The 26,391-nt window shown below is 42.9% G+C and overlaps 1 protein-coding gene across 4 annotated transcripts in view; it reads right to left on the reverse strand.

The window, feature by feature from the left end:
- Positions 1 to 5,698: 5,698 nt before the first annotated feature.
- Positions 5,699 to 26,391, reverse strand: part of nphp4 (nephronophthisis 4) — a 120,316-nt gene continuing 99,623 nt past the window's right edge. For 2 of the 4 annotated variants that reach the window (XM_072713381.1, XM_072713380.1), the window contains exons 20-30: positions 25,735 to 25,937; positions 24,896 to 25,122; positions 15,450 to 15,633; positions 14,725 to 14,808; positions 14,345 to 14,501; positions 14,176 to 14,261; positions 13,197 to 13,282; positions 12,559 to 12,734; positions 12,162 to 12,337; positions 9,732 to 9,875; positions 5,699 to 7,739 (exon numbers count right to left, since the gene is read on the reverse strand). In XM_072713381.1, coding sequence (XP_072569482.1) covers positions 7,599 to 7,739; positions 9,732 to 9,875; positions 12,162 to 12,337; positions 12,559 to 12,734; positions 13,197 to 13,282; positions 14,176 to 14,261; positions 14,345 to 14,501; positions 14,725 to 14,808; positions 15,450 to 15,633; positions 24,896 to 25,122; positions 25,735 to 25,937 — 1,664 coding nt within the window. In that variant the 3' untranslated portion in view covers positions 5,699 to 7,598. Of the gene's footprint in view, positions 7,740 to 9,731; positions 9,876 to 12,161; positions 12,386 to 12,558; positions 12,735 to 13,196; positions 13,283 to 13,681; positions 13,807 to 14,175; positions 14,262 to 14,344; positions 14,502 to 14,724; positions 14,809 to 15,449; positions 15,634 to 24,895; positions 25,123 to 25,734; positions 25,938 to 26,391 lie in introns of those variants that run through there. The other 2 variants (XM_072713382.1, XR_002836002.2) reach the window with 2 other exon arrangements.

Consider the following 26,391-nt stretch of genomic DNA (forward strand, 5'->3'; position numbering starts at 1 on the left):
AAATCTGACAAGGAAGCTCAGCACGTAGAACTCAGTTCTAGATTCTAGTTTCCCCAGCAAAATGCTTTACCTTTATCTTAGCACAGGTCACTCGAGTCTTGATTTATGCTCTAGAAATGTCCAGCCCTCCATTAGAGCAATCAGCCGAAATCTCGGAGATCTAGATTATTGCAGGAAGGACCCAATGGCCAAGGCACATGCCCTGTGCTCGATAGATTAGAATTACAAGCCCCCAGAGGAACATTGCTGCTGTAGCCCTGAGCAAGGTGATTAACCAGGAGAGATGCAGATGAACACCCAGGGGAATAAAGTGTCAAAGTATAACATGTCTTGAATAAAATCACCTTCTAATCAAATAAATAAGTAAATAACTAACTAAGCAAATTAGAGTAGAGGACTGGACATGTTACTGTGAGATGCAGCTTCCATTAAACATCCATCATTCACTGGTCATTTGATAGATCAGATACAGCAGCCTCTGATGTTGATAAAATGTTGTCTGGGCTGATGTAACACACACACATACAGTACAGTACATCACCCCGAGTATGTTTGTCGACAGTATCATACTGCCAGACGCGGTCCCATATGCAGCAGACCTCCATGCACATCAGAATTATCTGCCGTTTGTGCCACGGTATCCCGTCTGTTGGTCTGTACCACATGGGAAAGCCTTCATTCACATCTCGCATCACTGAGTCGTACAAGACCCGGTTGGCGGTTCCCGGTTGTTCCCACTTTGGACCACTCTCAAAAGGTACTGATGGCCGACCGCGAGCGGCCCGCAAGCCACGCCGTCACAGAGATGCTCTGACCCAGTCGTCTGACCATGATTTGGCTCTTGTCACTCAGATCTTTATCCCTGCATTCAGTATCAGGTTACCGTCTAAATTATTGGCTAAACATGGGGGGTGGTCATAATGTTTTGGCTCATTGGTGTGTGTGGGTGTATATATAAAATTTATTTCCATTTTTTCATGCCTCTCCTTTCTGAGCACATCCCCAGTGCCTCCCAGATTTAGTTCACTGATTATCATGCTGATGCTGCAAATATTTTAGTGTTGGTGGGTAAGTAATGCAGACAATTACACTGTGTGAACTAAAAGCCAGTGTTGCTCCTTTATGCTGCTGCATGCCTAACAAATGTATATATAATACGGAGACGTGTTTTTCCTTCTGTGTCAGACCCTTTCATGACTTTCCTGAACTCCTTAGCTCACATTTTGCTATTGAAGCCTTAATTCATACCAATGTCCAGTTTTATATATTTATACCTACAGATGGGTTTCTTACATAACCAGCTCAGCTTAACTACCTTATATAACAGCAAGTGTCCAGCCACCTTTGCTTTCTATTTTTAATTGCCATGTTTCCAGCAGCCCTGTATCTGAAGGCAACACTCTTCTAGGCTTTTTCCGCCGTTGTCCTTACCATCCTTAATATCCTTACCATGTATTTCACTGTATTTACTACGGCATTCTCTGACTGATTAGACTTATTACAGATTATATATTTAAACATAAATACTGGACTTGTTTTCTAATAATGCTGCAAATAACAAACATAACAATACAAAGAATAATAAAAAAAAGTTTGCAAAATATCTTTGCAAGTAGTAAAACACCAGTATTGGATTTTAGGGGTATCTATTTGTAGAGCATTTAAAACGCAAAACGCTGCTCTTTCTCGGATAGCGGCTCTGATGTACTGGATCTCCGTGTGTTATAGGTGTTCCAGCAGCACAGAGACGACGTAACTCCCAGCTGGAAATCCAGTAAGCATCCTGCCTTAAATCTCCACGCCGGCAGGAGCCTGGACAGAAGTGCACCGGCATGTCTCTTGAACCGAGTAGTAATCAATAACTGGAAGCCATTCCCAGTCTCATAAAACACATTCAACTTAATGCAAAGTAATTAAAAGCAGGAGTGGTATAAATAATCCCAACAGAAAGCTGCTGTAATGCATGGTCTGCTCAGGCACTGTGTCCATTCTATTGAACAGGCCAGACATACTATGCCCTTAATAACCTGCATGTTCCATGAAGTAGCTGATTAAAAAATGCTATGTCATGCGCTGGCAGTCCGACACCTGCCCCAAGCTCTTTGTATGTGGAGTTTGCATGTCCTCCATAGGTTTGCAATGGTTTTCACCATGTGACAAAGTGACAGTAAATGGCCCACAGTGTGCGATTGCGTGTGTGTGCCCTGCAATAGATTGCAGCGTTGCCCACTCTCACACATCTGGTGACTCTCAGATGCAACTCTCAGTCTCACATTCATGCAAAAAAATCTATACATAATAAATATATATCATTAAGAACATAAGAAATTTACAAATGAGAGGGGGCCATTCGGCCCATCAAGCTCGTTTGGGGAGAACTTAACTAATAGCTCAGAGTTGTTAAAATCTTATCTAGCTCTGATTTAAAGGAACCCAGGGTTTTAGCTTCCGCTACACTAGCAGGAAGACTATTCCATACTCTAACTACACGCTGTGTAAAGAAATGCTTCCTCAAATTTGTTTTAAAATGTTCTCCCACTAATTTCCACTTATGGCCATGAGTTCTAGTATTTAAACTAATATTGAAATAGCCATTTGGCTGAACAGCATCCAGACCCGTTAGAATCTTATAGACCTGGATCATGTCCCCCCTCAGTCTCCTTTGCTCAAGGCTAAACAGATTCAGCTCAGCTAACCTCTCCTCATAAGACATTCCTCTAAGACCAGGAATCATTCTCGTAGCCCTCCGTTGCACCTTTTCTAAGGCAGCAATGTCCTTCTTAAGGTATGGTGACCAAACCTGCATGCAATATTCTAGGTGGGGTCTTACCAAGGAATTATATACCTGTAAATGTAACATCACCTCCCTTGACTTAAACTCCACACATCTAGAGATATAACCCAAAATTCTATTGGCCTTTTTTTATTGCTTCCCCACACTGACGGGAGTGGGACATGGAAGCATCAACATACACACCGAGATCTTTCTCGTAATCAGCTACTTTTATTTCAGTGGAACCCATATAATGTCTGTACTTTATATTTCTGCTCCCTGCATGGATTACCTTACATTTATCTGTGTTAAATTTCATCTGCCAAGTATCAGCCCAGTCGCTAATTAAATCCAGATCCCGTTGTACCCTGTCTGCTGCTAGATCAGTATCTGCTACACCACCCATTCCATTACAAACATTAAAATCAGCTACATCAAAATCATTGGGGTGGTTTGCAAACCCAACAGACTATTCAGGGGGTAACAGAACTGTTAGATATATGTAACGTGTGCAGATTTTTCTCGAACTGAAAATGTCACACAAGCCAGCTGACCGAAGTCGGCAGCCCTGAGACTGGCATCCCGCCCTGGGTATCGATCCGCCCTGGGCATCGATCCGCCCTGGGCATCGATCCGCCCTGGGCATCCCGCCCTGGGTATCCCCTGCACATGTCCAGTGCCGACACCAACCCAGCAGATATGCAAACCCACACCTAGAACCTCAAAGGCCTTACAGATTAGGCACTGGCCACCTAAGGCAGGAACTGCGGGCTCAAGTGTTAAATGCTATTATCTGCCTATCTTGTATGTCCCTCTGCCAAATAAATGACAGAAGACGGCTGGATGAATTTCTCTGGGGGGCTATTGGCTACCTAAATGGCTATAATTAACATTCATACTTTGATTAGACCTGTTACACTGCAGTTCCTGGGCACCTCCCTGATGTGGGCTGAATTTCTTCCCCTAATGAACTTGACCTGACCACCTCACCTAAAATAAACACATTATCCATGATTTTAAAGAGCCTATGGCATTAGATCAGCCTTAGGGCACACTGGTCACAGATCAGCCTCTTCCTTGCACAACAACAAGTCCAGTTTTTCCATATTTGTGCTAATGGATAAATTCCTACTGATACTCAACATTTAATGAAGCAAACACAATATAATAAACTAAATGTAAAGCATGAACTGCCATAAAGTTGACTTCAAAAAGCATCAATCCATCAGAACCTGATTATCCAAATAGCGTCACGGGATAGCAAAGAGCAAAGCTAGCTTAAGGCCTAAGTGGAGTGCTAAGCCATTACAGTCATCTCTTAAATCACAAACACTTCATACTATCAAGTATCTTCAGGCCGTTCAGAATCCAGGCCTAAGCAATGCCCAGTTATTTCATTACCATTTTCAGGATGGCAACAGCTCACATCTGGAAGCTGGTGAGCGCAACTGGAATTTACTCCAGGAGTGAAACGTGGGTGACCGTGAGCCTGGTGATCAAAATAGAATTCAATAATGCTAATGCAAAAAACCCCATCTGTCAACAGCAAACAGCCATGTTTATACCTTGCATGAAGATGTTTATATCTACATTGCACTGTCTGAATCTAAGACCATAAATATGCATAAATATACATTTATTTTCTTTATGACTGGAGTGATCTTTATTTAAATAATGGAATTTGTAAACACTCAGATCATAGATTTGCATTTATGTGAAAATTTTTTGGTGGTTTACAGTAGTAAAGAAATAAATAGAACAATAACTTCACATCAGCTGGTCTCCTGTATTTATACCTGAACCATCTGAGACAATGTCATACTGTCCTTTAATACCCTTAATATTTTAGTCAGGACCTAATTTAATTATAGATATAGCAGATTAGCAGACAAACTAAGTAGCATGCCTAAATCATCAACCTAAATCATCAAAGGGAGTTACAGGAAAAGCAACTCTTCCATATACTAAAGGTCCTTTGGATGGATAAATAAATAAACATGAGACAACTCGCCAAGCTTCACTCTCTGCTTCAAAATGGATAATTACCAGAACTACGCTGGAATGTCTGAATACTTTTAGATGCTGAGACATAAAAATCATGTAACACTGTCACTACTGATAGCTACTTATCTACAGTACTACAGGGCTAGTCTGTGTTAGCTTTGCGTTTGATAAGTGTTATTGAACATGCAGTTTACATGAAAATATTAAACGGATTATAATACTGCCGGTGGCCCGAGGTTTGAGGAGGCGATATTAAGGAATGTTATACTTATTAATTGCCAGAAGGAAGAGGTCTGCACTTCTGCAGCGACGTTGGTGCGGGACAGGAACCTGCCAGGGAGTGGAATCCAGCTTTTCTGAGGCTGAAGCTTAAAGTGTAATTACATCAATACGGGAGTCCATTAGGGACATACATTCTCCACACAAGATGATGTTCCAAGTAGAGTTATTTTTCACCATATAAGTTTGCAACAAAAATGACAGCATTCAGGATGCATCCTGCCTCCTCTGAACATTAGGACAATTCATCCCATTCATCAGTTAGTGAAAATGTATTTAACTTCAGTCTTTTTTCTGTGGTTAATCTACATTCTGTAACTCCTCATGTTCATTAGGATTCTTAATGCATTCCTGTAATGCCTGATTCTGGGAGTGCAGATAGGGTAATTTACCACATAATCTTTGTATACAGCACCTATATTGGTCAAATAAATAAATGCTGCTAAAGTCATCCAACTATAACAAATTCAATACATTTAGCAACCACATCTGCTCTGAAAAATAAGAATGATCTTTATCTAAATTATACCTTGAAGAATTGTCAAAGTATATATTTGATATTTGATTTCAGTTTTCCGGTTCAGGTGACAATATGTATGAGAAAAGCAATTACATAAAAAACGCAACAATACAAAATATAAGCAATCCTTTTAAAAGGCCATACACGTAATTTTAATTCGAAGGAGTGTAACTGCACATCATGGGGAGACATTCATCTTCCATTTTGAGGCCAACAGTCTGGATACTTTCATCGTGTGTCGATTACACACAGGATATATTTTTTTTTTTTAGGAGCTAGGCTGCCCCCTGCTGGGCTCTCCTACCCACTGTTCTCCAGAAATGCAGAGAACAAAAGGCTCTTGGCCATACGCATCCATAAATATTTGCTCGCAGAGCAGGAAACTACATTAGACTAACATAACATTTCTGTTTGCACCCCAGGGGCTGTGGGGTGATACGCTTTAATTTTTACCTGCAGCCAGAACTCTCTTACAGCACAAAAACACATGTTCATGTGTGCACATTGCTCAAGGACATTTTTGCCCCCACCCCCAAAAAAAAAAATGCTGTGTGAAGCGGCATCTCAGCCTCTGGGTCGCGGTGAACTCTCAAGTAACCCCCTTTTCTGTCTGTTCTCTCTTTTGACCTCATGTAACATGTTCGGTTCCAGTCTTTCAACTGTAAACTGTAGCTTCTTTGGGGGGAGGGGGGGGGGTATGGCAGAAGGAGGGGTTTAATTGTTTCCTAAATCAGTTTGGGTTAATTTCATTTACAGTAGATGTATATCACATGTGTTTCTCCTTTTTGTTCCTTTAATTTCATTATGATGTTCATCATTAACGTGGAACATTTTCAGCATTGACACAGCATGAAAGAGTTCTGCCTCGGGAGAAAGATACACATTGTATTTTTCCTCTGAGCCATTTATATTGTAAAACAAAGCAACGTGCTCAATATACATATCCCAATACTTGATTGTTTTCATTTCTGACCAAAACGCCCCCAGCTCCCTGCATTCTAACAAGAGTGATTGTGCAACTATGTGCTAGTTATTGACAGAAATTGTGATAGAAGGCATGTAGAGAACAAGAGCCCTGAGAGACAGAGCCCCCGCTGAAGCTAATGAGAGCCCTATCTGAAGAGACTCTCCTTTTCCCCTCTAGGGGGGAAAAATAAAATAAATGACACCTCATTACAGCAAGCCTAATTATGCTCGTCGTATTCTCTCTGCATTTAAAGCTGACCATTCCAGAGCTGAGTGCCCAATATGAGTAGCGTACCACAATGCAATACAAACACTGCAGTAATGCAGTGCAATGACTGCAGTGCAGCCAGTTTCCTTTCAATTCTCCACAGCGGTAACATTACCCCTGCGGGTGGGTTGTTCAGCAATATAAACAAACCTTCTGTGAATACCCGGGATACAAACAATTCACTTATAAGATCTCATTAATATTGCAGTGATGTGACTGATATTTCAATTACTGCCAGATAATGTGGCCTGTATTTCCAGATCTTGAGGCCACATAAAAGTCACTATCTCTGCTTTGTGGGTTTCTGGTGCGGCTTATAAGCTCGTAAATGGCCGCATTAAGTTATTGCATCTGGGTAGAAACTGCCGTAATAACACGGTGATGCAGATAATGCCTCTGCAAATGCATGCATTCCCTGATTCCAAAAAATAACGGCTTTTCTATTATTAAAAAATAAAATTAAATGGCATCTTATAATCATTTATACTGTATAAAATTTATATAAACACAGCAAAAAAGAATTTGATTACATCCTGAAAAAATGAATAAAAACCTTATTATTAACCTGGTAAATTCACTAGTACAAAGGGTCTGTTGAACACAGAATGTTGCCAGCTACAATCAGGGATTTTTTGTGGTTTGCGTGATGTAGTCTGGAGGTAGGAGTGTCATGGCTATGTTGGAGGTGCAGAGTGTTCTAAGGTGGCCTGTTCTCAGTGAGGACACTGTTCCCGTCTCCGTGACAAAGCAGGACGTCCCTCTTAGAAGCTTCCAGCCATCCTCGAGACTCAGCGGTACTGAACCCTGATGCAGAATGTCTCCTCGTTTGTGTCATCGTGGTTGTTGATGAAGACCAGGATCTCCTCCACCCCGGCGCTCTGGCCGGGTGCGAAGCGAAGCCCAATAGTGTAGGTCTCTCCTCCCTCAATCTATCCGAAACACAAACACAGAGCAGGCAGTTAAAACCCAGACGGCTTAAAGCTTGGAATGAGTGGAATGAGTGAGCTCACATCACTTTCAAAAAACAAAAAGATGTGTGTTGTCTTCATGATTCCTTTGCAAAGATATGCAGATGTTATAGATGAAATCAGTCTTCAGAAAAACGTCTAGAACTATAATTAGCTTGGCATATCAGCATTACAGTAAACAGTACTCATATCTGAATATTGTTCATTTCAGAATGTACTGCTACAAGAGATGGATTATCTGTACACTCATTTTCCCAACAGATACTCGGATAAAGACTGCGGAATAGCTAAGTAATTACGCAATAAAGTAAATACGCAATACTGGTTTTCTTTATTTATGTTTCCAGCTACACTGTCATCCTTCACACGAGTCCGTGGCTAACAGTGACTGGGACAGCACATCCCCACACAGAATTTTAAGCAGACCTACAGAGCTTCAGCTGTTCACCCTCAGTTCCATGACACACATTGCTGCCTGACTGCAGTGGCACCTGCATCTCCTAGGAGTAACTCGGTCAGGATAAGCATCAAAATGCAGATGTTTCAGAAGGGAGACCAAGCAGGCAGCATGGTCCATACGGGAAGGAGACTGAAGTGTAAATCAGAACTGGTTACAGCACTGAAACATAGGTACTTAAGCACTCTGCTGCCAAGAAGCATAAATGAGTAAGCTGAAGATATGCTAATTGCTTTGGAGAAGAGTCTCCCACTGTACATTATAAATAATGTTTATTACAAAGATGATGGCGGGGAGTGGACAGTAAGCTCTCAGCTTTATGTTACTGAAGGTCACTGATAAGACTGACCCCGGTGTATAATATTGTTAGAAAATATCAATCTCTACATTTTAAATACACCGTAAAATAGAACCAGCTAGCTAATTTCTCAATTATCTGTTGTCCTCAGTTTCTATAAGGCTATGATCATAAATTAAACGATAAAAAGAGATCACAGTCCAATCAAATATCTCTATCAGTCTTACCTGTTTTTAAAGCTGTGCATTTTCTGTTATGTCAACACTGCAGTCAAAATTGTTTTGTCTAGATTCAACCACGAATATGTCGTTCTGGTCTGAAAGAATTTTTCATTGATCAAAAGAAGCATAGCTTGTATTCATGTCTGTGCATTTGCCAATCAGGGTTACATGTAAATGTGAGATTTCAGGTGTTTTTAAATCCATGCCATTACGCAGGTTGACTGGCCAAGTCAAAACAAATAAAATATCTGTCTGATTTTGGGGATGTTGCGAGCACCCCGTGTTGTGGGTTGGAAATCATTGCCTGGGACTACAGCTACAGAATACAAGAGTTTAAAGTTTGAGTTAAATTTTGTAGAATAATTTCTGCAATATATCTCTAAAGGCTTACAAGAGTAGTAGGCTGTTTTTATTTTCCATACTATCTTTTAATCTTTTTAATAAAAGTTACTGGTTTATGGTTGTCTTTTTAACCTCTTCCTTGTTATGCGACCATGGGTTTTGTGAATGCTGCCACAGAAATGAATGAAACTTTTTATTATTATTATTTAAACTTCCAGTTGCCCATCCTGCTTCCAGTTGCCCACCCTGCTTCCAGTTGCCCATTCCGCTTCCAGCTGCCCATCCCGCTTCCAGTTGCCCATCCCACTTCCAGTTGCCCATCCCTCTTCCAGTTGCCCATCCCGCTTCCAGTTGCCCATCCCGCTTCGAGTTGCCCAACCCTCTTCCAGTTGCCCATCCCTCTTCCAGTTGCCCATCTCGCTTCGAGTTGCCCATCCCGCTTCGAGTTGCCCATCCCGCTTCCAGTTGCCCATCCCACTTCGAGTTGCCCAACCCTCTTCCAGTTGCCCATCCCGCTTCGAGTTGCCCATCCCGCTTCGAGTTGCCCATCCCGCTTCGAGTTGCTGCCTCTTACTGTATCCACGTGCACATACATGACGTTGAAGGTGAAGGGGGGTGGAGCTGGAGCTGCCCACCTCGACTGAGTCCTCTTTGAAATGCAGAAGGTCAGGGTGGGTGGTGCGCAGCAGGAAGGCCCTCTTGTTTTGGTAGGGGTTAGTGTAGGTGATCTTTTTGCTGCTGCCCTTTCCGCCACCCACCGGAAGGAAGATCTCGAAGGCCTGCAACGGGCAGCAGGGGGGAGAGATAATGGACACAAAGCTGCAAGCCCCAAAGATCCTCTGCTATATCAGAGAACACTGCAGATATCAAACAAGCGTGAATGATTTAGTTCACTATGAATACACCTCGCTCTGTAACTTTAATCTTTTGTTTATTATCCAGTGTAGTACAATGAAAAAAGCAATTACCTCCCTCCAGAATATATTATGGTTATACAATATATACTGAAATTCAAAATGTCTAGAATATACTGTTAAAGAATACATATTTTTAATTACCTATTCCAAATAATTTCCAGTTTGTAATTTAGGTCACACTAATTGTTCTTTTAATATACTAACTTACCACAGAGGCAATATTATGCTTTCCAAATATGGACATTATATATTGTTCAGTTAGCTAATAATGTATTAATGTATTAAAAAAATCTCTGAAGCTTGTGTATATGTTTGTATTTAGATGGTAGAGACATGTCCCTGCCAACACCATGGGAGTACCGAATTATCCATACCAATATTTTTAGCATTTTTTCACTTTAAGATCCTCATAGTAGACACAGTCAAAAGGTTTCCTTCAGCTTTCATTTGTTATGAGAAATAAGCAGCACCTCCCAATACCGTGTCATTTCCTTCCTTGTCTGTCTCACCAGGTCATAGTTGATCTCTATAAAGTTAACAGAGCAAATAAGGGAAGATCTACCCTAACGAGCAGGTTCGCGCTAGAGGCACGTGACCTGACCCGAGTCCGACAGCCCGGAGAAGGTATTGGGTCTTTTCTTGCTTGGGTTAGGTTCAGGTTAGTTTTTCATGCATAAAATATATCTATATATTAGTGCACAAATCGCTTTTTGCACTGGCTGGGCCCTTTGCTCGTTTGCACTTTTCATACCACCCCTAATCCCCCCCCCACCTTCCTCTCTCATCTATCAGCTACCAGGCAAGCACTGCAACACTGCAACACTGTAAAAGCTAGCAAATGACTAATATTTCCAATACGGGTACGTGTTGGGTTCAGGTTTCATATTTGCTAGTAGTCTTCGCACTAGATGGGGTTCGGTCTCAAGGTCTCGGGTACGAGCCGGGCTTTATTTTCAGGCCGTATAGGACTCTAATTTGCACGTAGTTTGAGACGACTGGTAGCGACTAGGTGCATGCAGCCACTGGAGACAAAAGCAGGACATCAATATCATTCCATCTGTGACTATAACAGCACACTGTGGGGACTTCTGATGATTAGGTTTGGTACAATTTTTGCACATACCACAGCTTATCTTCGGCGAGGGCACAGTGCTAAGCACACGGCGACAAACAAAGCCTCATGTACTTTTACATTCAACAGTCATTTCGCTAGCAATAAATTATATAGCTGAAGTGTTGTGATGTTCTGTAAAAGCTCATAGTTGTTCTTTTCCCAAATAATTTATCATCTTTAGCCTATTTTCTTCAATTCTTGTACTTTGATTTTGATATTTTTGTTATTGTCCATTTTGGTAATATACTTCGAAAACCTATTTTTTGAGTGCACAATTTTTTGCCAGATCTGTTTTCCAGTCATTTTGATAGGATTGCCATTCCAATGTCATGCTCAATTAAAATAGTTCAGTATTTAATGAATAGCCATTTTGAAGTGTGTGTGTGGTCATGTATATATTACACTGTGGGGACCACAATGTGAGGAAAAACCTGTTATTTTGACCTTGTGGGGACCATTTTTCAGGCTCCCACAAAGATCTGTGAAAACTGATATATACAACTGAAAATGCCAAAAGTCTCGTATTTTGTTTGGTTACTTATGGTTATGCTTCTATGTATGTGTGGTCCAGGCATACCTTACCTTGTGGGGACCAAATGTCCCCACAACGTGATGAATACCCATTTTTTTTTACCTTATGGGGACCAATTTCCCCATATGGGAAAACTCTATTTTATAAAAATATATTAATAAAAATATTGACAGCAATGAAAAAGCTAAAGATGGAAAAACTCTTGTATTTCGCTTGGTTTTCATTAGGGCTGGGTAGGGATTAAGGTTGTCATAGTTAGCATTAGCATTTTTCCCATAGAAATGAATGAGCGGTCCCCAAAAAAATATGATTACACGACTGTCTGTCTGTCTGTCTGTGTGTGTGTGTGTGTGTGTGTGTGTGTGTGTGTGTGTGTGTGTTTTAGGGGCCAAGTGGTAGGGATCTGATTTGGTCCCGACCACTGTTGACACCAAACCTTTGCCCTTGAAGATAGATTAACATTTTAGCAGCAATCTGAAAGGTAAAAAGGCTCATTCATCACCTTGGAGATGAGAGGCTGTCGACAGGACAAGCAGAGTAGCCAGGCTGACAGCAGCTGGCGGTGTTCCACATCTACCACGTTGAGGTACGCGAACCTGCCCCCGGGCCTCCATGCACGCACCCCAACACGCAGGTCTTGCACAGCGGCCGCCGGGAGGGCGAACACCTCCACCGGATCTACCTATTCAGGGACGGCAGGCGACGGGGGCATGAGGTGGACCTTAGCTAAGAACCAAAGTGGATATTAAAATAAGAAATAGCAGATAAGAAGTGACCAGGTGGCTACTGGGCTGAATCTAGGAAAGGACCTAGAATCATGAATTACAGTGCATGCAAATTGGACCAGAATATCTTCAAAGCTAACAGAGACAGAAAAATTGTGTCCCGATGCTGTGAACCTACCTGGATCTCCCCAGGGTGTGAGGCGTAGCACCTGACCTTCCGCAGGGCACGCGTTCCCCGGAGAACCAGAGACTGCCAGGTAAGCTGGCCGCTGACGCAGCTGATGTCCACGCGCTGCAGGAAGTGAACGTAGACCTGCCAGACCTGGGCGGGCGCCGCCAGCCACTCGTCCCTGTGGAAGCCAGAACCAAGCGAGAACTCAGCTAGAACCGTCCCACGACGGTCTGCTAATGACTGCAAATCATGTAAACTCACTGAGGCGGGAAAAGAAAAACAAAAAACATTTTGCATTTACTTGCTGTGAATAATTGTTTTCTAGTATTTTGTATTGATTGTACTACTAAGGGGATTTGTCATACAGCAAAGTGAATGAAACCCCAGTAAACAATAGCATCATATCCTCGGATTATACAACACATTAGCAGCCAGTGCAATTAAGCATAAGCAGTAAAACAAACATGCTAAGGGTGTTATACAGCTCTCAGGGTTTAAAACTGCTAACCCAGCGTGCTCTACCTGTGCTTCAATAAACACGTCGAGCACAGCTTGATTAAATCAGACATCAATCTGCACAGCACGATCAGGTAAATCAGACAAATCACAGGCAAGAAGGTTTACGTGTCGTGATACTTACAGGAACACGGCGATGAAGAACCTCTTTATCCGCGGGCTCTGGGCGCCCGAAACTTTGAGGTACACATCTTGGGGCTCCATTGGAGACTGTGTTACGCCCAACAGGACAGACACATTTAAGTTTTGTTATGCTCCTATTCTGAAATAGTGCATTATGAAGGGCCATTTACCCTTTTATGAATTGCAGAGAATTTCATAATTATGGAACCTTGCTAAAACAACCTATCGTCTGGTCTAATATTGCGTTTTGACATTTTTGTTAACAGAAATTAAATGATACAAAGACTGTTGTTCCCAAAACAGCACTTTCTGTTACAGTTTTTCTGTTACAGTAAACTAAATAAAAATACATCTTTAAAATAGCAAGTAATAAAAATTAATAAAACCACTATGAGAGCTAATGAAACAGGATTTCAAATGAAAACCATCAAGAAGACGCTACATTGTCAAATAATGAACCACAAGACTGAATGAATCAGTTTCTACCTGCAGGCTAACAGGCTTGTGATTGGCTCTCGTCCAACATCTGCCCCCACCATCCCCGATTCTGTTGACACAATCTACCTCCAACCAATGAGGTGCCGCTTTCTTTTTTTCTGTGCACCCTAAACCTGGCACACAGGACAGGCCAGCTATGTAACCCATTTCCTCATCTCCTCTTGTAATATTTGCATTATGTTTACATTGCACTTCATTTGTGTTCTGTGCTTAATTTATTTACTCTAAGGGCATGCAGAGTACCATTTTCATCGCATAGTGGAACTGACTGTTTACTCTGCATATAACAAATTAAGTCCTACACCTTGAATCCTGAATGCAGCAAATAATTGTGCTGATTTTGTGAATTGGTTAAATCTTTGCGACTTGTTGTTTTGAGCACTGCTGACCTGTGTGGCCCCCCTAATCTTTTGCATGTGAGCGAGTCTAGTGGGAGGTTCTAGCTCTGCCCCCCCCCCCCTTCTCAGCTCCACTTTACTCACCATGCTTTTGGTGTCGCAGATGACGTTGGGGTCACTGCAACGTACATGGATATGCCTCATCCTGTGCTCACTTCCACCCAGAACCCCTGGAAAAGCACGCCGACAGGCAGATAACGACACCACGTTCGGAGAGAGGAAAGGCAGGACGGATAGCGACAGTGTGGAGCACCTGGCACGCTGTCCCACGGCGGGAGCCTGATCGCCTTCTTCAGCACGGTGAGCTCAGGGTGGTAGAAGCGGAATGTCTGATCGATCACATGGGGGATGCGCTCCACGCTCACCTCGCAAATGGCCAGGGGCTTCCCGTCCTCTGCCCTAAATACAACCTGGAGCCAAGAGAGACAAGCGGGTTCACAGAGGGCTGTTCCGGTCCACGTCAGCCGACTGACCTGCCCCCGCTACAGCACGCATCACAAGGTTATGAAGCAGCCCTGCCCTCCGGCACATATAGTCAGCATACACATTCCTGCCAAAACACGGCGATGCACAAACAAACTACTGGGCCTTGAAGACCTGGAACACAGCAGCCAAGGTCATAGTTCATCTTACTTTTATAATCTTGGCCTGGGCACTGTTCAGCTGATGCTTCTCAACTAAACGGACACTGGTGCTAGTAAACACGTCCATTGGTTCCTGCAAAAGAAAGTATGACACGTTCAACAGTGGATCTAGTGCTTAAGTCTGAACATACAGAAGACATACAGGGTATAAAAAATGATTAATTATGGTTAAATTATTTACAGGAAATCCTGAGAATGAATGATCTGGGTTTTTGAAACACAGGAACAGTCATCATCTGAAAGTTGTTGACATCCTTGCAACCTATTATTGCTATTAGAACTAAATTTGCAGCATTTTGTTTTCTGTTCTAGGTAGCAAACAATATATTACGTATGTGCCGTAGTTATATGATATAGTACATACAAACATGCAAACATTAAGCACAGAATTTATTTTATATACACATTTCTATCTCCAGTAACATCTCCCAATAATTCGGGCTGGACAATGGCAGTAGGTAAAATGCAACAATTAGACTAACAGGTATCATGTCCAGTATTTCAGCATCACAACTTTTGTATGTGTTGCAAGAAAGTTTTGGAAAACTACTGTAATGCTACAACCGTTAGTAGATAAAATTATGATTTCCCCAGTATAATAAATGATGTTGCAGGAACGTCACACCACCATGAGAGACCATTTTCCTCTCCAGCGTGGGTGGACCGCACTTACTGTGCACCTAAAACACAAACAGCATCTCTCTCAGTGTTTACCTGTGAGACATAATCCAAGGCAAAGGTCTGATACTTCAGAGGGATGTAGAGCGTCTCTTTCGGTCGGAGGTAGACCTGGGGAGCCCGTGTGCCCCCCTTCAGGTGAAACATGCCCTCTTCCAGAGGGGTTGTGCTTCTGGTCAGTCCCTTAAAATGCCCCCATTCCCTGCTGCTGGTGATTACGCTTTGGGAAGGAGAAGAACAAAGCAGGTCATGCGATTTTTAAGAACTGCCTGGCCTGTTCTTTTATTAGTAGGACACATCAAAGAGAGTCAGTGCATACAAACACCTGTGAAAAGACAGCAAACTATCCAAAAGAACTACAACCTTCAAAGTAGCAACTACAAAACACAACTCAAATTAGAAACTATTTCTTTCCACATATTCTGGACTTTGTTTTAAAAGAATCTCATATGGATTTTTATTAGACTTCTTCTAAGATGAAACATTTTAGAAATGATTAGAATGTCAGAGGGAGCGTGATCATCCCAAAATGCAGTGTCAAATTTACTGAAGACAACTACATGGATGTATGACAGCAACTTATAAACAAGCAGCGTTGGGCACTTGCTATCTTTACTGAGACTGGGGCATATTTGGATGAGATGGTCCTCCTGGCATAAGACTGCTAGGAAGGAGCCTGACTGTAGAAAGCCCTGCTGAGAGAAGGTAACCAGAGGGGACCTGGATGGAACAGGCCTGCTGTTAGAAAGTGGCCAGAGGAAGTAAGCGTGTGGATGGAATCACCCATCCAGTGCCAGTGGGAGTGGGAATGGGACCACACACCCAGTGCCAGTGGGAGAGGGAATGGGACCGACCACCCAGTGCCAGTGGGAGAGGGAATGGGACAGACCACCCAGTGCCAGTGGGAGAGTGAATGGGACAGACCACCCAGTGCCAGTGGGAGAGGCAATGGAACAGGCCACCCAGTGCCAGTGGGAGAGGCAATGGGACAGACCACCCACCCAGTGCCAGTGGGAGAGGCAATGGGACAGATCACCTGGGAGAAAGTGGCTGCTGTTTACTGTACTTTATTAGAAGCCACTTTCACACACACTACATGAGAACTATACAAGTACTACAAGAGGCTTTGAGCCAGGTTGTTCAGCACAGACTGCTGGGAAATCTGAACAAAGCTGCATTTTTGCCTTTTAATACAAGCTCTCTCTAGCAGTCTGTTGATCAAGAGGTTTTTCCTGAATTTATGGCACATTACTTACATATGCTATGTTATTCAGCCTACAAATGGGAAGGGAAAAACAAGCATGAATGACTTTTGGAAAGACATGCAAGAGACACATGTGTAGAGCAGTGTTTCTGAACCCCCCAGACAGTCCAGGTTTTTGTAGTACCGAGCTAGGAGGGAGCAAAAACATGGACCGTCTGGCAGAGAGCTGGAAGGGAGCAAAAACATCGCCCATCTGGCAAGGAGCTGGGAGGGAGCAAAAACATGGACCGTCTGGCAGGGAGCTGGAAGGGAGCAAAAACATGGACCGTCTGGCAAGGAGCTGGGAGGGAGCAAAAACATGGACCGTCTGGCAGGGAGCTGGAAGGGAGCAAAAACATGGACCGTCTGGCAGGGAGCTGGGAGGGAGCAAAAACATGGACCGTCTGGCAGGGAGCTGGGAGGGAGCAAAAACATGGACTGTCTGGCAGGGAGCTGGGAGGGAGCAAAAACATGGACCGTCTGGCAGGGAGCTGGAAGGGAGCAAAAACATGGACCGTCTGGCAGGGAGCTGGACGGGAGCAAAAACATGGACCATCTGGCAAGGAGCTGGTAGGGAGCAAAAACATCGACCATCTGGCAGGGAGCTGGAAGGGAGCAAAAACATCGACCGTCTGGCAAGGAGCTGGAAGGGAGCAAAAACATCGACCGTCTAGCAGGGAGCTGGGAGGGAGCAAAGACATGGACCGTCTGGCAGGGAGCTGGGAGGGAGCAAAAACATGGACCGTCTGGCCGGGAGCTGGGACGGAGCAAAGACATGGACCATCTGGCAGGGAGCTGGGAGGGAGCAAAGACATGGACCATCTGGCAGGGAGCTGGGAGGGAGCAAAAACATGGACCGTCTGGGGGGTACTTGAGGACCAGATTGAGAAACTCTGGTGTAGAGCATTAGAAATATGTGAGAGATGATACTTAAATGATGTGCGGTGTGAGAACTCTCTGCAACCACACGTCATGAGTTCTTAAAAGGCTCTGAATTATCTAAGGGAAATCTTGGACTAAAATAAAGAGCCTGGCCTCAGCCCAGGAGATTCAGTTTGATCAAATGGGAGAAGATAATGGCGGAGTCGCATTAAAAGCTGTCAAATGAAGATTTCCGACTAGCAGCCTCTTAAGTGAAAGCCGCTTGCGGTGTTCACCACGGTGATAATGCGGCAGAAGCAGAGCGGCAGAAAAACAATTTGTAGTGTAAGGGGTCTGCTGAATAAAAGAATAAAGTTAGAAAAGCTGCAAAAAACACAATTTTACGCAGGAAGTCTCAGCCCTCCGCTTCTGAGCTTTCCTTTATTCGAGTTTCCTACTGAGCCTCATTTTTCATCAGGTACCTCAATGCACTTCCTGCCCGTCTACAACCTCCACCTCCTTCCCCAACACCCCCATTCCATAATATCTATGGGACCTTAGCTTCACCCACAGCTTTACACCTAACACTCCATATCTATAGCTGCTGCTGCTGTACATGCCATTTTTATCTACTATGCTTGTCCATTAATGTGTCTGTGCATGTTCTGACCTGCCATGCTCTCTGCCTTCCTTCCCAAATGTCCGGAAGGTGCCCGGGGGGGGGGGGGGGGGCGGGGCTTTGGCTTTGACCTTGGCCACAGTTTACACCTTGCTTTTAGCAGGCAAGCCCACTCTCTCTTTTTCTATAATGTTAGCATGCCTGAGGGGGAGGGGGGGGGGGGGGTTGGACAGCCAGTTGACCTCAGACCCCGGGAGGATTTTTTTCTCCCTACTTGGGAGTTTTTGGTTCCTCTCCTCTGTTGTCATCTGGCTCTCTTTACTTCTTTGTCTTTCCTTTTCCTGATTTTTGTATTATTCTGCCCTAATGATGTCGTACCACAACACACTCATGTAAACCGCCTGGGGCGACACTGTTGTGAAAGGCGCTATATAAAAATAAATTGAACTGAATTGAATATCTTTATATGGTTACATTTTACTTCATTCACTAAATTTTCGATTATGGATGAATGGTCCCTGTGTAGTGGTTTGAAAATGAATGGATACATGGTGATTAATTGTACTGATTAAGTATATCATCTATTTTTCATCATTGATGATCTAATTGATTGCATAACCCCATAAATTCCCCTTTCAGCATTTTTATAAAGTTCATTGAAAGTTACTATTTGGTTATGTAATGTTTAGAATTTATATCATGTTCATAAGATTTGGCGATACCATGTCAAAGGTAGCAACATACACTACAATTAAATGCATCTTCCTTAGAAGGCAATAGGATTTTTTGTCTTGAAAATTGTAATATCTACACTACATGAGTCCTTCTTACCTGCTGAAAGACTGTGTTCTGTTGTGTCACTTTACATAAGGAATTGTTGCACAACTTGCAGAAACTCAATTTAACAGTAGAGTGAATAAGTGAATATGTATCTTATTGATTATAGGAAACTGTAAAGCTTCCAGTTGAAACGGAACAATCTGAGAGCCGGTGTGGGGACATTTCATCACTGAATGAGGTCCAAGTAACAAAAGCCCAAAGCTCAAGTTCATTTGCTAGAAAGATGACGCAGCATCTGCTGCCTGTGAAGAGCTATGAGGTGGCAGAAGTTCCAAGTCATTTAGCAGCTTTGCAACATTCCAGCTTTATCCTTTAACACTTTGAGATCAATTTAAAGTTACTCTGTCTTGCTCGGAGCATCACGTCAGGCTGGCTGAGGCTCAAAAAGCCGGCAGGGCATGTTGGTATCTGAGCAAACGCAGTGAGAGCGATCACATTTTCACTCTAGAATGGCAACTCATAGGAGACTACAAAAGTACAGCAAATTACAAAGAAATACAACAAAGACACACATTAAGGGTAGAAAATGTTCTCTCTCCAAAATGCCTGCAAATAATAAACGTTCCGAGTCAGACCTGTGTTAAAATTACAATTCATACTCTGCATGAGAAAAGACGTGCTTTGAAGATGCCCTTCCACGGCTGAAAAATGGCCACCTTTTTTTCCCCCAAATAACTGCTGAGGGGAGACTATTGAGAGGAAAGAGCACGGTGGACAATATTCCTAACGAGTCCATAAATAAGCTCAGACTAGGGAGATAAAAATCATAAAGTGGGAGGGAAATTGCCCCCAAGTCTCTCTCAGTCTTCTTAAATTTTCTTCAAGTGAATTTCCTGATGTAAGTTTAAATCTTTGCTGGCCTGTCATTTTATGGCAATGCCCGTGCCGCTGTGGCTTATCTCCTGTACTTCTCACCGCCGCACGTGGATTGGGCACACAGGTCTCTCTATGACTATGACTGATTCCCCCAGAGGACGTACACTAGGTATTGGGCCAGTGTGCCAGTTCTGTAGATCTATTAACACATAATTGTCAATAAATCTACAGGAGTTATGTAATATGAATAATGCTTAATTGATATATACATTTCCTAGGGTCATTTTGACTGTTTATTAAATATATTTCTTTGAATTCCAGGTAGTTTATTGGGCAAGAAAATGTTCCATTTGGGGATGCTAATCACATGGTAATATTAGAGCACAAAAACGTGTCATTACCTAATAACATCTTAATCCGGCTCATCTCCGAAGTTAGCAGAGGATGATAAAAACATATCTGTAATGTGCAACAGGCCGTAGCTTTATGTTTTTATACAATGGAGAATGAAAGAAATAATGGCAGTATTTGAAAAGAATCTCTACTCTCCACGTGCATATTTAGTGCATTAGCTGGCTCTTCAGAGGATGGAAATCAGGGGATTATATTTGCTCTGATGGGGAACGCTCATGTTCAGAGGCCGCGTCTGCCAGCTTGGCTCTGAGCACACGACGTGTCGAGCGTTGGCAAGCCTCAGATCTGCAGCTCAGCCCACAGAGGCTTCGCAAGGGAAGACTCCGTGTCTTTATCTCCAGCCCCTGTGCTAATGCCACAATTATTCATCCACGTAGCTCTCCAGTCGCTGATCATCAAGATGAAGTATTCAAATCCGCCAAACCTGCCGGGAATCTATCAAGCTGCCGTTCCTCACCCAACAAACATTAGGCAGCGAGGACATCCAAACCCACCTCTGTTTCTGCTTTAATATGACATTAAAACTACAGTCAATAACACAATATATATGAAGTCTGTGATTATAAATCTACAAATAATTTATGCATCAATTAAGGAGATGGTTGTTTTTACCCCTTCTGAGTAATTAGCAACTAAAATAACAACACTTTCTTTTCATTAAGGAGAAAACAACATTAATAAACACTCTTCTACCACTTGAGACAGCCTTTGCGACAACTGCAAGAAACAAGGCATTTGTTTGGCTTTTTCATAATATTTAATGAATATATTAGGTATAATAATGATATATTGGGTCCAAACAATATACATGTGAAAAAACTCTCTAAAGAAAAGTTATACTGCATAAAGTATAATTAATGTATGTGTATGTATGTATAGGATAGACGGACGGACAGATGCATACATAATACCAGCACAGTAAAAACCCCACTGATTATGCTGGAATTACAAGCTAAGATGCACTGACCCTCAGCTGCACTTCCCACAAAAATGTGTAATAGCAGCTGGTAGAACCTTCACCTGGACAGAGGCAAACACACTGTTCAGGTCTCAGGAGGACCCCTGCAGATCTGTACTGGAGCAAGGAACTCAGCTAACCTGAACCAGTTCAGTAAGCACATCCAGCTCTATAAATGCTAGTCTGAGAATTGTAATGTTTTGGCTATAAGTGTCAGTTGCACATCATTCACTCTGCGTCATTCTGCTGAGCTGGCAAGGGTAGGACTGAAGGAAATCATACTCATGAGTGGATATGAAGCTAGAAAAAAGACTAAACTCCTGTCTCTGCATTAAGGAGTAACAAGAAACATTTCAAAATACGAGGCTCTGCCAGTGAAATAGCAAGATAAAATCACACAGGAAGGACTTTACCTATGAAAAACCACGGCTAAAATGTAAGTACAGCTAGTAACAGTATCACTACTGTACTGAGAGTGGGTCACAGCTCTGACACCTCTGAGAGTTTCATTTTGGGGGGACCGCAGAACTGACCAACAAACTGATTTCGCAAAACGCTTTAATTTCTAATAATCTCAACATCAGTAAGTTAAAACCATCAATGAAAACTCAAGGTCCCGGCTCTCATGGTTTGTCTTCCTAAAGAAATATGCGGATGTGAAGATAATCGGACAGGCAAATTTCATGGGTGTTATAGCTGAGTGTGAAACTGAACAGGAACACTGTAGTTATCTTAGATTTTCTGTTTGAAGCAGGTGGTTTTCTTGCTCAAGGAGCCAAAATGAAATCTTGCAATGGAGCAAAAACTCAAAGATTGCATTGGGCAAAATGCAAAACAAATAAACAAACAAGGAATATCTCTCCATCCATCCATACATGCAAACAGGAAGAAAATACAACACCTGAGATCACACAAAACCAGGGGGTGGGAATTACCATCAAACCCAGGAGGTGTGAAACCACACTGCAACACACTGGTCCAATGTATCTGCCAAAACGTAGCCCAAATTTTTTAAATGCTGCATGGGCCAGTACAGCTATCAGAAAAGTTACAGTGTGAATAGGGTGTGTGCGGTTAATCCAGGCACTACAAGTCACAGCACGGCTGTGTGAGCATGTCACCAAGAGAAAAGCCACGCTAAAATGATTTAGCATTGTTCTGCTGTGGAGGATGGAACAAAATGGGCTCCCCATCGCACACGTCTCATTCATTAGCCGCAGACACCGCTTTCCAGAGCTGGATGTTTCATCTCTCCCGCAGCTTTATTACCCTTAATTTTACCACGGTCTACCATAGCACTTTCACAACAAAGCTCACAAAACAAGTATGAACAGTCCCAAGGTCGAATTTCCCATAGATTTTACCAAGCATTAAATACGTGATTATGCAAGATGAATGGAGTGCAAGCAAGTTAAATAAGCCACAGCAGGACCAGCTACGGGCAGCACACAGACTTCAGGCACTGGCAGGTGCCTGGGAGCAGAGAGGAAGCGGAACAGCAGAGTCTCCACAGACTGATCCATAAATGGAGCTTCACTTGGCACCACTGGACACTGTTTCACACTTAAACTTAGTCCCGAAAAAACTTTTTTTTATTTTGTACAACTCTTCTTACCATTACAATTGTGCTACAGATTCTACCTTTAGCCTAGCTCTGGGTCAGAGCAGTTACTGTTAAAACAAAAGCCAAATGCAACGTAGGAACATCAGCAAAGAGGGACAGCTGGTCAAATCAATTTCCTGCCAAATCAGAAAGGATCATTTCTTCATTTACTGACATCCCATCCCGGATGTAGCCCAGCCTTTTGTCCTGTGCTGCTTGGGATAGACTTATAGTGGAAAGGACTTGTGAAACTCTCCTCTAAATTCCTCAAAAGGGTGGCACAGAGGCTCAGTGTTTCGTTCTGTAGCTCACAAGCGGTGATTAAAATTTTCCCTGTGTGTGTGGAATCTGCATGTTTGCCTTGTGTTATTAGGTGGAATGCAGGCTGAGATGAGATCTGAATTGGCCTGTTATGGACCGGCGCCCCAACCAGAGTGTCCCTGTGCTTCCTGAAAAAGGATGGGTCCTAAAAATGCATCTATTCCAAGAGGCTGAATAAAGTTACCCGCAAGCTACATAATTCAGCTCAAGTCAAATTAGCTCAGTACTTGTTAAACATGATAATCATCGTGTATTTAGGAAAAGTACAGGCTGTCTAGCTAATTTACTGCGACTGTTTGCGCATGCCCTGTGTTTCATGGGATAAGCTCCGGGCCGACAGCAACACGCGCTGGATAAGCAGACATCAAAAAATGGATGAATGGAGTCTAGCAAAGACATGTTTGAATATGTTTTAATTAATTTAATCACATTCTTTCTATTAAAAAGACTGGCATGGCTTTCTACTCCATCAGAAGAAAATTTTTTATCAGTTTTTATTGAAGTTAACACGAAAGATTCATGTTTTTTTTTTTTTGCAAAAAAAAAAAAAGACAAATGTTTGCAATGATTTTTCTTTGCTAATCTCCTAAAATAATTGCATACTTTCGTAATGGTTTAACTACTGTTATGTGTGTGATGACAACAAATACTAATTATCATGTTTTGAGCATTATTATATTGTCACTACTTTCTTTTCTGAGGCGACTGTAAGGATTTCCAGACTTTTATCTTTCCCTCCCTTCCCCAAACCCAGACCCTGACACCCAGCCCAGTCTGCAGTCATACCCTCCCCGGTAACCGCATGTCCTTTTCCTTTGTTCGCGTATCACTTGAAATCCTCCGCTTAAATGGAAATGGCAGTCATATTTTCATTCATGTCTCCTCCACTTCTCTCCCAAAATAAAATCCCTTCCTTGAGTTCTGCCCGTTCCCGGACAGGACGTCCACAAAAAGACTCCAGGGAGAAGAGTAGCTCTAAGGATTCCAGGACAGAGTTTCTGCGATGACGGTTATAGTGTTATTTTTTGTTTGCATGTTTATTTATTGCTACAGAGGCTGAGTTGAGATACCGTCGTCGCAGTATAAAAGACAGACACCCTCCACTTAATGTGAGCCTTAGGATCTTAATAAGGGAGCGTGACACAGTGCCTTGTGTGAGAAGTCAGCAATATTAATATACAAGAAATTTCAGTCTTTAACAGTGAAATCCATGGACTATTTAGCAAAATTACAGTCAGCCCTTCGTATCGCTTGTTCCATATCCACGGATTCAATCAACTTAAGTTAGAAAACATTAGTTCCAAAAACCAAAACTGGAATTTGCAGCACACTGAGCATTACACTGAATCCATGCAAATGAAGTCATTTATAACTATATTTTCTGTAAGTGTTTATATTTTAAATATTCTGTTTTATGCTGTGTATTTCTCTTTCAGATCATTTAATGAAAGCAGACTGTAAGTGAATGAAAGAAAATGTTACGTTGTTGCTGACATGTACTATGTAGTCAGTATAGGGTATAACCACTTTTTACAAAGCATTTACATTGATTGATTATTATGAATGGATGTGCATGGGTTACATGGGCATTTCATACGAGGGAATGCAGGTTTTGATATCTGCGTAGGGTCCTGCAGCCAATCCCCCTTGGATAACGAGGGACGACTGTATATATTTAGTTGTTGTTATTTTCTGGATTCAGTTATTAGAATTAAATCACAAGTGTGGAGATGACTTTGGTTAGCAGAAGGCAGTAAGTTAGGGGTTCTGCTCTCCCTGGTGACCGATCCGAAACACTCAATCTCACCTCAGCTCTGGATCCTCACACTCTATAGTGATGGTCCGCGGCATGTTGAAAGGGTTCCGCAGCACGAACTCGAAGAATTCTGCGGTCCCCAGGGCAGCGTACACGGTGTGCCTGACCGTGATGGCCTGACTCAGCATGACAGTGATGCTCTCGGCCTTGTGGCGCTCACGGTAGGCCTCGATCACGCCCAAGTCCCGGAACTGCTCCAAGTGTTCCTCTCGCCGGCTCTGAGGGCCGAAAGGGTGACATGGTATTTATCGGTTCCTGGATGGAAAACCAAACAGCTGCCCACTTCAGTCCGGAGACAAAATTACACTCTCGATCAGAAAAAACACTGATTCTGGGCAGAAGCGGAGTGATTTACTTTAAATCGCAACTGGCAGCTGATTAAGCCCTTCATTATAAACCTGCCTGTAGCCACAGGTCGCTGCACTTCTGCACAAGCTCTCCTGTGTCGCTCCCTGTGACCGGTAATATCTAAAAAAGGTCTGTAATTATTATATTAAACTCATTATCTCAGTGGCTGTTGCATTTGGCTGATAAAGTACAGTGACAGTAGCACAGTGAAGGGAAGGTAATTATCCATCCTTGTTTTAGTTTTACTGGAAAGTCAGCTTTTTTCAGGGCTATTCAGAGTATTGGAAAAGGAGCTTCTACTGAGAGACCTGCAGGAGATAGACTAATATTGAAATGACACCCAGCCCAGTCTGCAGTCATGGCAGCTGAGATGGCAGCTGTCCAATGCACACAGAGGGCACCCGCACCGTAATACCAAGCCTTCTCCCTAGACCTTGGATAAGGAACAAGAGGGTCTCGGAAAGGGCCCTGGGAAGGCTGACCGTGAGGCGGGGCCTGGGCGGCATGTGGCCCTGCTCCTCGTATTGCCGCACGGCCTCCATGCGCGCCAGCTTGCGCCGCCGGGCCGCCTCCGCTTCTCCTTCCGTCTCAGGCCGTCGGGGAGCCGCTTTCATCCGGCTGTACAGCAGGGCTGCCAGGTCAGCATCAATGTCCACAAGTCGCCGGGCGTCAGATGCATTCCGCGCTGCAGCCAGGGATTGTGGGCAGCACAGATAGGACACATGTATACATAGCTGATGAGCTGCATTATGAATTATGCAGATGCTATTGGCACCCAGGAGTAGCCAACAATGCTATATTATCATTCTTTTTCTTCTTCGTTATTATTATTATTATTATTATTATTATGCCTTTGATATTTGTATCCTGCTTTGGCACCTTCAGTCATGCCTACAACACCCTGTTTGAGTTTTCTGTAGAGTCAGAGGGTGGGGAGCGAATAGCCCGGGTGTTAATAGCTGAAAAATGGGCAGATGCCATTCACACCCAGGTGCAAATAGACACTCTGTATGTATTATTTTAGGTATATCTAACACTGTAAATTACAATTGTTTTAAGCCTACTTATGTTAACTATCAAAAGATCAACCTGAATTGAATTGAACTTACACATTATACTTAGATGTGACCAAGAATCTG

This window comes from Paramormyrops kingsleyae, chromosome 6 (assembly GCF_048594095.1).
Source record: "Paramormyrops kingsleyae isolate MSU_618 chromosome 6, PKINGS_0.4, whole genome shotgun sequence".
Lineage (NCBI taxonomy): Eukaryota > Metazoa > Chordata > Actinopteri > Osteoglossiformes > Mormyridae > Paramormyrops > Paramormyrops kingsleyae.